The sequence below is a fragment of the Anabrus simplex genome, chromosome 2 (genome assembly GCF_040414725.1).
Source record: "Anabrus simplex isolate iqAnaSimp1 chromosome 2, ASM4041472v1, whole genome shotgun sequence".
NCBI lineage: Eukaryota > Metazoa > Arthropoda > Insecta > Orthoptera > Tettigoniidae > Anabrus > Anabrus simplex.
In genome coordinates, this window is record NC_090266.1 from 194,357,327 (window position 1) to 194,372,614 (window position 15,288).

General features: G+C 37.6%; 1 protein-coding gene across 2 annotated transcripts in view; it reads right to left on the reverse strand.

Annotated features, from left to right (window-relative positions):
- Window positions 1-15,288, reverse strand: part of LOC136862737 (pyruvate dehydrogenase phosphatase regulatory subunit, mitochondrial) — a 372,304-nt gene that overhangs the window by 184,612 nt on the left and 172,404 nt on the right. For both annotated transcript variants that reach the window (XM_067138964.2, XM_067138965.2), the window contains exon 9: window positions 10,826-10,977. In XM_067138964.2, the coding sequence (XP_066995065.1) occupies window positions 10,826-10,977 (152 nt within the window). The remainder of the gene's footprint in view (window positions 1-10,825; window positions 10,978-15,288) is intronic.

The following is a 15,288-nucleotide window of genomic DNA, read 5'->3' on the forward strand; positions in this document are numbered from 1 at the left end:
TGTACTACGCATTGTTCATCATTATACTAGATTCTTAGTTGCTTTATGAACATTTTTATAATAGCTGTAAAATGTTTGAAATGTTGTCTGATAAAAGTTAATAAGGTTTTGATTAATGACTGAAGATGCCTCACAATAAGAGGCGAAACATGTCTCAATAAAATTAGAGAAATGTTTTGACTTAAATGTCAACATCTTGTATTGTATTGAATAGCTGGTAATAAATCTTACATATCTTCCTACATATTTTACGAAAACTTTCAATACGGATAAAAAATTATTTTCATCACTTGTAATTACCAGCTACTTGTCGGCATGTAAAAGATCTCTGGTGATACATTGGTATTTACCCGACAAAATTAAATAAATCTCAGCCATAGACGCCCAAGAGAGATCCGGTTTACTCTGTCTGCCATCTAGCGGACCTAGAGTAAAACGGAACGTCGAAATTGACGAGCAGACAGCCAGATGGCGTCAAATCGAAATGTCTCCAAACGGTAGCTGAGGCCATACGATTATTATTATTATTATTTACCAGCTACTATCGAATGTCAAACAAATCCGATTTGACCGCAGAAAACAAAACCAAGCGAGGATATTCAAAATCCGTACAATAACGCTGTTCATCCGTACAACCATAAAACACACTCAAAATCCATACATTTTATGGAAAAACCACAATACTTGGCTGGTATGGAATAGGGACAGTGAGTATGATATGAAAATTAGCATTTCCAAGACCAAAGTGATGTCAGTAGGGAAGATACCCAAGAGAACTGAATGTACGGTTGAGAATACAAAACTGGAACAGGTAGATCATTTCAGGCATTGTCCAAGATAGTTAGTATAGTAAGTGGAACTGAATTGAGGAGCAGCAAGGCTAATATAGTGAGCTTGCAGATGCGATCAACAGTATTCTGTAAGAAAGATGTCAGCTCCCAGACGAAACTGTCTTTACACCGGTCTGTTTTCAGACTAGCCTTGCTGTATGGGGGTGGACTCTCAGAAGTTAGAAGCAATAGACATGAAATCAGTGAGTGTGATCAATGGTACAAACAGATGAGAACAATGGCAGGTGGAAATTTGGAATAAGAAGATAAAGACAAAATTAGAAAAGAAGCTGACAGAAAAAGTGTACGCATAAACTGACTATGGTGGTGGAGTCATGTGAAGCGAATGAAGGAGGATAGATTACCTAGGAGAATAACGGACTCGGTCATGGAGGGTAAGAGAAATACAGGGAGACTAAACCGGCAATGGTTAGAATTGGTTTCTAATGATTTAAAAATAAGAGGTATGGAACTAAACAAGACCACAGCACCAGTTACAGACAGAGGATTGTGCAGGCGTTAAGTACATTCACAGAGGCATGCAGACTGAATGCTGATAGGCCTAACAGTCTATTATGAGGATGTATGTACTACTCCACCAGGAAATTGTTACCGCTAGACATGGAGCGAGGCTGTTGTGTATACATTACGTCGGCTTGCCACGATACGGCTGCAGCAGACGGGAGAGGGGAAAGAGGGAGAACGCATGTACAGTCATACAATGAGAACAGTACCACTAACCTGGTTGAAGTTACATTGTACTAGACGATGAAGGTCCTGCACACAAAGGATAGATACCAGGTCCTTCACCAGCTGTGTCGGTCTCACTATTCTCACTATTGTCCATACCAGGTTCACTTGCAGTATCAGTATCCATATCACTGTGTTCAGTGTTGTCACGACACTCATTTTCATTTGTATTTTCATCATCACTATCGTCACTGTCAAGGCAAACATTTATGATGATATTTTCTATGGCTTCCTCCATTAACCCAACCCCGTACCAATAACTTTCCTCAATTGTTCGTAATTATTTGCAAGCTTTTGTCCAGTCCTGTTGAGTGATTTCACGTAAAGAAGTGCTGGTCAGTTCCTTTAGGGTTTTTAAGCTAATAGCAGAGACATTTTTAGCAGCAATCTTTTGTTTTGACAAATTCCAAATAAGTTCAATCGGATTAAGGTCACAATGGTATGGAGGAAGCCTTAAGACAGTAAACCCCTTTTGTTCTAATATTGTATCCACTCTATATGCCGGTTTTGGCTTATTACGTGTTATAAGTTTCAAAAGTTCATCTTTTCTCCAAGTGGGATCACAATATATGTTATGCTGAGTAAGCCAGTCTACCATTTGAGCCATACGAGATGCATTAGGGGGGCTTAATTGACTTGCACCGTATGAGAGGGCAAGTTATTGATAACAACTATGCTCTCAGGTTGAATATTTGGATTAAGTTTATCTTCTACCCATTTCTGATAATTGCAGCTATTCATTTCATCATGGTAATCTTGTGATCTGGATTTTGAGTCATAAATTAAATCTGCTCCTTCTATGAAACCTATTTTCCCTCCCGCATGGACAACAATAGCTCATTGTCCTGGACTGTGATTCGTCATAACCCCTGCGACGTCTTCATGTTGCCAACATTTTTTTACAGTGTAATGTGTATGAACCCACGTTTCATCCGTGTACACTACTGGTTTATTTGGACCCTTTGCGTTATTTTTTATAGCTCGTAAGTAGTCCGCACGTCTAGCAACAATGTCTGACCTTTCCACGAGTACAGTCCGTTTATTTTTACACTTCCGGAAATAAAACCCCATTTCTTTTACAATTTTCAGGAAAGTTTCCTTTCCTCCCTTAAACTGTATTTCATGTATCGTAAATACAAGCAGTTTCCGCAGTGTTGGAATTCCTTTCTTTTGTTCATAATACTCTAGGAATTTTCTACGAATACGACATTTATCAAAGTCATCTATAGAAATCGCTTTTCTTTCAGACCATTTTTTTCGTGGTGTTGTAATCTTTTCGCCGGTTTGCTCCGCCTTTTCAATGTCTTTCAAAATATTTCTTATGGTTTTTTTGGACTTACCAACCATATGTGCCGCCCTTAAAAATGCTTTTTGAAGAGGTATAATTACTTTGTTCTCTTTTTCTCTTGCTTACAAAACTGCACGCCATTGTACATCATTTTCTTCTCCATGGAATGAGTCCATTTTCCCCCCCTTTTTCTGTTTCGGCATTTCCATTATTATTATTATTATTATTATTATTATTATTATTATTATTATTATTATTATTATTATTTACTATGTACAATATGTTAAAGTACACCTACTTCACTGCTCAACTAACAATATAGTCTATTAACTGTTTTCACTTACGTACGTACTTACGTACACGGGTTCACTAATCTACAATGCATGACCCAGCACGAATCATTCACTCACACGACATGCGATCAGGTTTCGCTGGCAACAACTGCACTTCTATTGCAGGTGTGTGGCTGGGCGGAGCGCATTAGTTCCGATTTCCGTCACCGGCAACAATTCGCTGGCTGAGTTATATGTATGTATGTATTGCGCCCTGGTGGGGGTGTGATAGGTGTCATTCAATTGTAATTAATTACTGAGGTATATATATTTCATTTTCAGAAGCAAGAATATCTTACTTTATATATTGTAAGGCTAGGCTGAGATAGTGTTGTGAAACCTGCCACAGACTGCTGTCACCTCTAAGATTAAGAAATACAATGGCCAGCAGAATTAGAATTCTCAGAAATTGTGACGTGTTGGGAAAGAGAAAGGCGAGAGTTATTTACGAGTCAGTGGAAAGTTTCATTGCCGCGGGCGAAGTTGTAGTGGCAACAATGGATGGGCCGAGTGGAGAATTCCTAGAAATGATGTTGGGGTAACTACAGTATACCAGCCGAGGGCTGAAAGCAAGGTTGGTACTTGAAGAAAAAATATGAAAATTCTCAGTCCCGCGAGAGCTTGGACCAATCGTAAAATTCGCAGACCAGAAGCAGGTACAACAACTTCGTATTGTAAGAAGCACTATCAACGGTAACTCCACGGATTAAATTTATAGAAGGAGGTGATTTATAAATTCGAGATAAGGTGAAATTTAGAAGCTTAACCATGTAATAAAAGTTATTGATTGTGGGAGATTGACTGGCGTAATTCTGAGAATTCATGGACGCTATCCGTTGATTGGATGCAGGCAAGAGACGCTACAAAATAGCGCGAAATCCCAGCCTGGAATACAGGAGCTAAATTAATGATTATATCAATTACCAGCGAACGATATTATTTGAGAATTGGCATAGAGGCTAAAATAACATAATTACATCAGTGGATCCCAAGTTTAAGCCACTGGCAGGAACGCAAATAGTGGTATGAGGATATTGGAACTGCGTGCCGTAAGATGACCTCTCGTGAACTCAGAGGAGAGAGGAGTCGAATATAAATACAGGGTAGTGGAGACGGAAGTATCTTACTGGTAAAGAATTGTTCGAGCCATTACTACGCCAGGGTGCGATGTTACTTGTGATAAATTGTTCGTGCTGTTAATACGCCAGTACGTGTGTAGTCTCTCGTGGAATATTGTTTGAGGTATTATAATATTATATAGCATAGTGAACCTTGATGTGAAGTAGTCCATATTACAGTCTTGAACAGTATACCAGCAGGAGTTCGAATATATACAGAACTCATTAAATCAACACCTACAGATAGGAGTGTGAGGTTCTTTATCAAGAATAGGAAGTACGTTACGTGAGAATGGTTGTGGGTGTTCAACGGAATTTCACCAAGTAAACAGTCAATTCATAACTGATACCAGGTCAGCTACGCGAACGTGAGACAGGAAAATTCGAGTGCGCGCCGGGCCGTTGAGAGTGATACCGAGATATCACATGTTCCTAGTGTCCGGGGAAGGAACGAAGAATGTATATTTATATTAAGTGGGCTAGAAAAAAAGCCAAGAGTGTAAACTTTATGTGTTAAATTTAGAGTGGAAATTATTCCATGTGCAAAGGTTATTTTTTTATAAGATTTAAAATGTGTGATATTAAAAAGTGTCAAGAATTACCTCTTCAAGCTGGCATGAACACCAGTAGGATGCAGTGCTAAACATGGGTGAGGGCTATGCTCCTCATCCGGTTTAGCAAACTACAGGCTGAGATGAGTACCCCTTAATATATATTCGTAGATTGCTATTGTTAGCGGGAGGAAATCATATTATTTCATTATGGTAACTTGATTGTGAAACGAACTGTTTCCGGCTCGTATAAATTCAGAGATAGATAGACAAAGGGACAAATTAATATGTATATAATTAGATCAAGCACTCATCATAATTTTGATTATTTAATAGAGTAGAGTAGGGTTGATTTGTTTATTCAAGTGCTTGAATTGTTTGAAATTATGTGGAGCACGTTTCACGTAAAGATAAGATAAATATTCATTTTAGAAGTGCTCAAATGTGGTTTTCAGTTATCGGAAGCTTTATAGATATTAAGGCATGTTGTAAGAGTATCCAGAGGTAGAGGGTTGCCAAGTGATTTAATTGTTGTGGGACGGAATGAAGTCCATTGAATTGTCTGTAAATATCGATGATTATTTATTACATGTAATGATTATTTGTGCCGCGAAGTCTCGCCAGTGGACAGAAACATAATAATCAGTAGAAGTATCGGAGTGATAAATGAACATGGGTAATGTGTAAATGCGAGTTTATAGTAATGCTTTGTGAATAATGGCACGGGCCTAGTTTGATAGAATGATTGGAAGTTAAAGTAATTTCAATGTCGAGATAACGTATGGCATGGAAGACTTTAATTCAGGCAGTAAATTTGATTTTAACCTTAATTGTAGATTTAACATTTTTGGACTCCATAATAATCATAAATATTTGTTTAGAAGTGATAGAGGCATGTGTATAGGATGGTCATGATATGTTGAAAGCCCAGAGTGGTTTGAGCCCATTTTTGAGATCGGAAGTCATGCGGGACGAAAATCTGGCATGAGGTGAGAATTAAGCCGTACTGGTTTGATGATGAAATAGATAAATCTCGATGCCTACATCGATATAATATGTCCATTCGGTGTCATGAGTGGCAGGAGTCCACGCACCGAAGATTAATGAATGAATTAAATGTTTGAAGAGTTCCAGTGGGATAAATGGACTTCAAAATGAAATGGAAGGAATAATTTAGCAGTTACAGAGATTGGATGTATTTGCTCAACTGCGAGGTGCCATGGGATTTGAGATTTGTCTTGGGAGGGCATGGTGTTCCCATAAATTAACGACAGTATGAAATTAAGGTTGCGGGTTCGAATACCGTTATTATGTCCCAACCGATATGAAATTGGATCTTGATGGTTCATGTTTGGGAGTTAACATATGTGATTAAGTCATAAAGAGTGAAATTAAAATATAAAATTTTGAAATAATAATAATAATAATAATAATAATAATAATAATAATAATAATAATAATAATAATAATAATAATAATAATAATAATAATAATAATAATATTCCAGGTAAATCATGTTTAAATTGATTGATCAGTGCCAAACTAGATCAGAATTGTAAAGGATTATGCGTTAACATAATACTAGTTAACTGCCACATAATAAGGGAAATTAAAATATAAAATTTTGAAATAATAATAATAATATTCCAAGCAAATCATGTCTTAATTGATTAAGTGCCAAACTAGACCAGAATTGTAAAAGGGGTTATGCCTTAAACCTAATAATAGTGAACTGCTGTGTAACAATTAAAATTAAAATATAGAATTTTCAAACTAATAATAATAATAATAATAATAATAATAATAATAATAATAATAATAATAATTTGAAGGAGAATAAGAAGAATTTATTATATTATTTCTGAGAATAATAGTACTAGTCATGGGAATTGAAACTGAAATATAGAATTTTCAAATTAATAATAATAATAATAATAATAATAATAATAATAATAATAATAATAATAATAATAATATTTCTGAGAATAATAATACTAGTCGTGGGAATTGAAACTGAAATATAGAATTTTCAAATTAATAATAATTATTATTTTTATTACTACAATAATTTGAAGAGGAATAAGAAGAAGAATTGATTAAATTAATTTTGAGAATAATAAGTGTGGCAAAAAATGAAATTGAAACATTAAACCAATGATGATTACGGGTTACGATAATCATGATCTCTACTGATAATAATAATAATAATAATAATAATAATAATAATAATAATAATAATAATAATAATAATAATGAAATTAACATTTTTTTTTATTATTTCGGATGATGATGTTGAATGATACTAGGGAAGTCAACAGGCGAAATAACGTAATAATGTCAAGTTGTTGTAAATAATAAGTTAAGTTTGTTATTTGTAAAGTGATGGCAAATCCCTACACCTGGACCATTAGGTTAGAGTCGCTTTGTCGTTTCCTTCAGTTAACGATTAGCATATCTTGGTTAGGAACCCGGGGAGAGTTTGTAGTATCACGGGTTGGTCTCATCTCAATAAAAGTGGAGGTGATGACATGATTCATGTGACCGCGCCCACTTGGCCAACAGGTAATTGGTCCATGACCATCAATGGTCATTGTGTTAAAAAGGGTCGAACTGAAACCTTCAGAAATCAACGGTTCCACCACCCAAATGGATAGGTGGTCAAAAGTGTAAAATATTATGTAAATTTTCAGGAATGATTTGCCAAATAACCGGCAAATTAAGGGTCAACGAATTTTGTTGTGTGTAAAATTTTTCAACTGAAATAAAATGCTCCTTTAGCGTTTGCAAGGAAACAGTTCCAGGTTCTTGTTCTTGTAGCATAGTAAACCCTTGATGACCGTTTAAATATCAGTACCCATTCCTAGGACGGAGCCTTCATATATTTCCCTTTGATCTGATTTAATATAATTTTGTGTCTTTTTATGATGTGCCTTAAATTTAATGATTAGTGTCTCCCGTTTAACCCTGTAGTACTAATTGGATGGCGCCCATACATTTAATTGGAGATCTTATATCTTCATATTTTTTTAAAAAATTGTTTATTAGTTGTGATAGATTCGGACAGTAACACCCCCTGAGATAAATGCTAGTTGGGACTCAGGCTTTGAGCGGTTACAGTATGTATGTATGTATGTATGTATGTATGTATGTATGTATTCATTTATTAACATTTTAATTTCAACATCATAATTAACTTTAAATTTTTGCTAATCTCAATAGACATATTTTCCAGCGAGATATTTTAATATGAATAATTTTTCAGGATTTTTACTTATGAGTATTTCAGTGTAAAATGAAAATTTAAAGGATGAAATTCGGAACCAAATATGTAATGAGAAGAAAATTCATTTATTAGAAATTTTACAGAATATTTTTGTAACATATTTGTTTGCCAATATGGGAGCCTCTGTGGCTCAGGCAGCAGTGCATCGGCCCCTCACTGCTGGGTTCCGTGGTTCAAATCCTGGTCACTTCATGTGAGATTCGTACTGGACAAAGCAGAAGCACGACAGGTTTTTCTCCGGCTACTCTGGTTGTCCCTGTCATCTTTCATTCCAACAACACTCTCCAATATCATTTCATTTCATTTCATTTGTCAGTCATTAATCATTGCCCAAGAGGAATGCGGCAGGCCTTGGCAGCCGGCACAATTCCTATCCTCGCCGCAAGATGTGGCTTCATTCATTCCATCCTGACAAAGAATCAATAACAGTATTTTGATACTTATATTTGCTTTAAGCAAATCAATTAATCATGTATAGTACATGTTTCATTCCATTTGGAATATCTTCAGCTGTATTACAATGCTATCATTCTATGTTGCGATTTTATTTTACGTAAATAAATATCACACGAGAACACGTTCACTTCCTTACACAAATTACTTTATTTACACTGTACGTCACAACACACAATTATACACAGTCGCAAATGACACTATATACAACACTCAATAGTGGAGTACCCTGAAGTCGATTCTGACAAGTACAGATATCAACCACACTGACGCGCGCACTATAATATACTCTCTCTTGAATTCACCGCCTCACTCGAGTCCAATACTCAGACTCCACCTCGGAGCCCAACAGTCACTCCCAGTCAATCACTTGCCTGAGTCCCAAGAACCAAGATCTAAGAACTAAGAACTGACTTCACTGACTGACAGCTCGATATTTATACTACTTGATCAAAAATCTAGAAAGATCGACTTCTGTAAGAGTTCTTACAAAACACTGATGGAACACACTCGAAACATCGATCGACCAGCTAGTCGAATGGGTACTCGAACATTTGTTTCCTATTTACTAACACACATGGAAATTTCTACAACATTCATAATGTCTCTACAAGTATCTGGATAATAAAGCCTTACAGTAAGTTTCCAGAACCCTTCATATATACCAAATTATAGTACACTAAGCCTAACATACGAACATCATGGAATTTTCTACCACTTTCGACCATATGGATTTTGAGTTCAACTTATACACAAAACGTATCTGAGGTTATACAATTTTATACTACATATTTACAGGGAAACCATATAATGGTCATGTTTAACACTTAATAAAAGTTAATTTAGCACTAAATAAACTATAATTAAAATATATTAAACATACTAATTGAAGGTTTTACACCAATTACGACGTCGTACCTACGACAATGCTTAGGTGAAATTACAAAGTATGTTGTTTGTTTTAATTCACCTTGGAGGGAACAAATGAAGATAGCATCCTTGTAAAATATAGAACAGTGACAAAGGAAAATTATTTTTCAAAAACTTTTTATTAGTAGACAAGCAAAAAAGTGTTGGAAACCAAAACATTTTTTATAACATCTCTTCAAATGAATAAATATACTGTAGTTTCTAAAATAGGCTAAAATAAGTAAATCCATTTTCCCTCCCATTTCACCACCCCATTCAACCATCCACATTGATTTTAATTTATTTTAATTTTTAAATTCACATAGATTTTAAGTAAAACATGGTACTCATTAAGATGTTCTTACGAAAATACATACTTTGTAATTTCACCTAAGCGTTGTAATACAACTGAAGATGTTCCAAATGGAATGAAACATGTACTGTATATGATTAATTGATTTGCTTAATGCAAATATAAGTATCAAAAAGGTGGAAATTTACTGTTATTGATTCATTGTAAATAGGATTTGATACGGGAAATAAAGCTGATTTCTTGCTATTCCATCCCTGACCTGGTCACTGACTGGAAAACAGGTTGTAGGTTTTCATTCATTTGTTTGCTAATATGGATGTAATTCAATTCATTAAGGTAAAGATAATTTCCACCATTGAAGCTAATCAGGATGGCCAACATTTTAAAATAAATTTTTAAATTTATATTTTAAATGCACCACGACTTACAATTTAATAACCTTATCTTTAATGTTTTGCATCCATGTTATTCTAGAAAAGTTTTATCTGTTAGTGAACTGAGCCCCTTTGGGATGTCTCAGCGCTCAATGAGTGTATGCTAGTGGACGAGAACCAATAAATGGACATAATACAAAGCTAACACAGTGTAGTTTCTTTGCTATTTGTTTTACATCCCACCAATGCAAATTAATTAAGGTACAACCCCTACATTTGTCTGGTGTGAGAAAACCACAGAAAACCAGCTTCAGGGCTGCTGACAGTGAGGTTCGAACCCACTGCCTCCTGTATGCAAGCTTAAAGCTATATGAACCAAACCACATACCAAACTCGCTCAATTACACACTGTAGTGCTGTGAATCTTAATTTAAAGTATATGCTGCAATTACTAAATATTACAAAGTAAATAATTTAATAAATTTTCAAAATCTTAATTTAATTGTGTAGTTAAGGGATTCTTATATTCACAGAACGTAATGCAGCAAAAGGGTATGGAACATATGACAAACATATAACTTTACCACAGAAGGACGTGCCCTCATCATAATTTCACATACATACCCGCAAATCAATTTTTGTAAATGAAGAGTAGTCACTTAGGCCAACAGTTTCCCGACATGCTGCATATTCTTCACTCACAATGTCAAACCATGGAGGTTTTCCAAATGTACTTGTGTATGCTATTCGAAGTGGCTGGGAGATGTCATCAGAGTCTGAAATATACCACAAGATAGGATGAATTTTAAATTCAAAGGCTCTTACCAAATATTTAAATTCATACCACAGTATTATGAAAATTTTTAGAAATTGCTGACTGAGCATTGATTTCAGTTGTCATTTTGAGGCATTACCTTCTTCACCGACAGGAGACACGCTTCATTTTCAGCCAATGTTACCATCAGTGTAGCTACAGTCAAACTTCTAACTCTAAGTTTCAATATCTCGAAGGGATTTTAGTTTCCCGACGGAATCTTATATGTTTTACGTGTTACATATTTTCTATAAATAGAGGTTCTGTTACTCAAATTTTTCGATACCTCGAAGGATATTTCAAGCCCAGATGTAAAATGTATTTCTGTAACTCGAAGTTGTGCAGAACATTACACTTATGGCCACACATTATCCCCACAAAAAACTATTTCCTCTAGAAGGAAGCTGAACTTAAGTTGTCTCCTTATATAAGTATAAGCAATCTCTAAATTTTAGTCAAGAGTGTATTGTTTAACTAGCTGGATGCCATAGCAACTTTATGGTACTACATATTGCAACCTTAAGTAACCGCATCCATGGCAGTTTAAAATACTACTTTAAGGTGCTTTACAACACTCAATAAACTGTTGACAGGATGGGGTGGTGTGTAAGTCTCCTAGTCTCCTGGATTGGTTAATCCCTGACCTAATTTCGGAGCTTAATTCAAGGACAACTATCGCGATATATCATTGCTATCTATAGCAGGTAAAATTCTTGCTAGAATTTTGCTCAATCGCTTGCAGATTATTTCCGAGAGGATCCTACCCGAGTTGCAGTGTGGTTTTCGAACGTCCAGACACACAACAGATACGATCTTCTGTGCAAGGCAAATCCAGGAAAAATGCAGAGAGCAATAGAATCCTTTATATCCAGTGTTCTATGATCTGAAAAAGGCTTTCGACTCAGTCCCGAGACCAGCTATGTGGAGAGTACTGAAACACTTTGGCTGTCCACAGCATTTTGTAGATCTACACTAGTGTCCAAAAGTTAAGCATAAGTTACGAGTAAGCAGGGCAACAGGAAATAGACCGCAAATTGCAGGACGTATGGACCTACCAACCTTACATGTTTGTTCTGTATAGGAGAGGAGTGTTCCCTGCTTTGACTAGCGGCGTAACCGCAAGGTAAACACAGCCAGTGCCTGCGCCCCATATTCCCTCAGTTGTGTTTGCCTTGTTATAATCTGCGGAGTGCAGCTTCGTGGTGAACGTGACAACATAATGGCACGACGACACCATTTGGACCCCGTTTCGCAGGGTAGAATACTCGGCCACCTGGAAGCAGGCCAGACAAAGACCGAAGTTGCCGTATCCTTGAATGTGCCACAAAGTGTCATTTCCAGGCTTTGGAGACGATTTTGAGACACAGGAGATGTTAGTCGTAGGCCAGTACCAGGTCGACCAAGGGTAACCACCCCACAGCAGGACCAATATCTGGCCTTAACTGCCCAATGCAATCGGAGTGCACCTGCAAGACAATTGTCGGCGGAGCTTGCAGCCGTCTCAGGGGTTGCCGTTTCCTAGCAAACTGTGTACCGGAGGCTCAGAACAGCAGGGCTGTTTGCCCGACGTCCAGCGGTGTGCGTCCCGCTCACTCCAGCACAGAGACGGGCCCTTTTACTGTGGAGCCGTCAACATCGAAACTGGATCATTAATGAATGGAGGCATGTGCTCTTCAAAGATGAATCCTGCTTCAGTTTGCAGAACGATTCCCGCCGCACATTAATCTGGAGAGAACTGGGTAGCCGATACAACCATAGGAACATCGTGGAACGGGACCAATATGGTGGTGGTGGCGTCGTGGTGTGGAGTGGCATCATGTTGAATGTATTAAATAACACTACTATGTTTTTATTGTTCACCCACCTATTCAATACAATAATTTTATGCTTTAACAATTTTGATAAGGACAAAGTCCCAATTTTAAAAATTGTATTGTATGAATAGGTGGGTGAACAATAAAAACATACTAGTGTTATTTAATAAAAACACTTTCAATACGGACCCAAAAATGAATTTTATCACGTGTAATATCATGTTGGATGGCCGTACGGACCTGCACATCTTCATGAGTGGTCCGAGGAACACTGTTAACGCTTGGAGATACAGGGATGAGGTACTGAGACCACATGTTCGACTCTTCAGAGGTGCAGTTGGTCCAGACTTCCTCTTAATGGACGATAATGCCCGACCGCACTGCGCTGCTCTGGTGGATGAATTTCTGGCTGGGGAAGACATTCATCGCATGGACCGGCCAGCGAGGTCTGCGGATCTGAATCCTACAGGACATGCCTGGGATGCATTGGGGCGATGAATTGCATCCTGTCAGCCTCCACCGAGGACCCTCCAAGACCTTCGCATTGCCCTTTCGGAGGAATGGGATCAACTGCCACAAGAGCTCTTGGACTATCTGATAGAGAGCATGCCACATCGCTGCAAAGCACGTGTGGCGGTTAGGAGTAACCATACACCCTATTTACAGCATATTTTGTTGTGGAAGACATAGCCAAGTTTTGTTAGTTGTTGTCAAAGGTGTACCTTAGCTATCAGAACCTTTCTGACACTGGTTTTTTTGGACAAGTTGTGTGACATATGGTGTGTGAGTCAGCTTCCGTTTGTTCAGCAATCTGTCTGACATTCCTATCAGGCGGTATGGCCTCATTTAGTGATTATGCTTAACTTTTGGACACTAGTGTAGTCAAGGCTCTTCATTATAACATGTCTGGGCAAGTCGTTCATCAAAATATTATTTCTCATCCATTTCCAATCACCCACAGATTGAAACAAGGATGTGTGCTTGCTCCAACTCTCTTTGCTCTAGACCTAGCTGCCATGCTATATGGAACATCTACAGACAACCAAGGTGTAAAGGTCTGATTTCGCTTCGATGAGGGGCTGTTCAATCTGGCTAGACTTCGCTCCTAAAAGCTTACTAACATTTCCTCTGTTATGGAATTGCAGTATGCAGATGACACTGCCGCACCTGCTCTCACACCTGAGGAGCTGCAACAGTCAGTCAGTTGTTTCAAGAGTGCTTGAGATCGTTTTGGTCTCAGCAGTAATGTTCAGAAAACCAAAGTACTCTCACAGCCTGCACACCAGGATCGAATCTCCCACCTTTCAATATCCCCATTGCGGATATTCCACTGGAGCAGGTCGACCAATTTTTATATCTAGGAAGTATCCTCTTAACAAATGCTAACTGCTCACAAGATGTTATTAGAATTTGTGCTGCCCACTCAGCACTTGGGCGGTTATCCCATCGTATCTTCATGAATAAGGAGACCTTATAGTGCATACCAAGATCGTGGTTTACCATGCTCTTGTCATATCAACACTTTATAGTTGTGAAACTTGGACCTTCTACCGTCAGGATATCACAAAGCTAGAGCGCTTCCATCTGCAAAAAATTAGATCCAACCTGAACATCAAATGGAAGGACCGGGTCACTAACCTTGCAGTTCTTGAGAAAGCACATGCTGTAAGCATTGAGGCTACCATCATTGGCGACCATCTCAGATGGATAGGGCACGTCCATCGTATGAGTGAAACCAGGCTTCCTCGTCAACTTCTGTATGGTGAACTCTGTTCCAGCACAAGACCTCATGGAGCCCCTTTGAGGTGTTTCAAGGATCAGCTGAAGCATACTATGAAAAGAGCTGGAATTAACACTCAATCCTGGGATACGCTTGCTGAGAATCATACACTTTGGCGCCACACTGTTTCTACATCAGTTTCGGTGTTTGAAGAGGAATGATGGCAACATGAAGAGGATAAACGACAAGCACAGAAGCTCCATCAAGCTCAGTTCCGCCCTCCCCCAACCACTTCAAGTTATCTGTGTGGACGTATGCTTCATGCCAAGATTGGGCTAATAAGTAATATGAAACATATTCACAAAGCCTTGTGAGTGTGAAAATGTAAACTGCTGAAGAATATATTTACTCAGATACAAGTCACAGCCGAGGACGACGACAACGATTCAAGGACAGTCATCAGTTGGCGAGGACGTGTTTGGTTCAGTCAATATGCTAGAGAAATTTGTACAAAGTACAGTGTTACTAAGGAAACGGCAAAGGAAAATTACATACTACTCTCCTATAAGAATTTGTAAGTATCCAAAATAAAAATGTTCCCTATTAAGGCATAATAAAGCTGGTTTTAAAACACCAGCTTATTGATGTAGAGAAAATATAGAGCTATTGGTGGAGCTGAAGTAGTATGCACGTTATTCTATACCTCGAATACTCAGTAACTCTAAGTGTTTTCAACCTC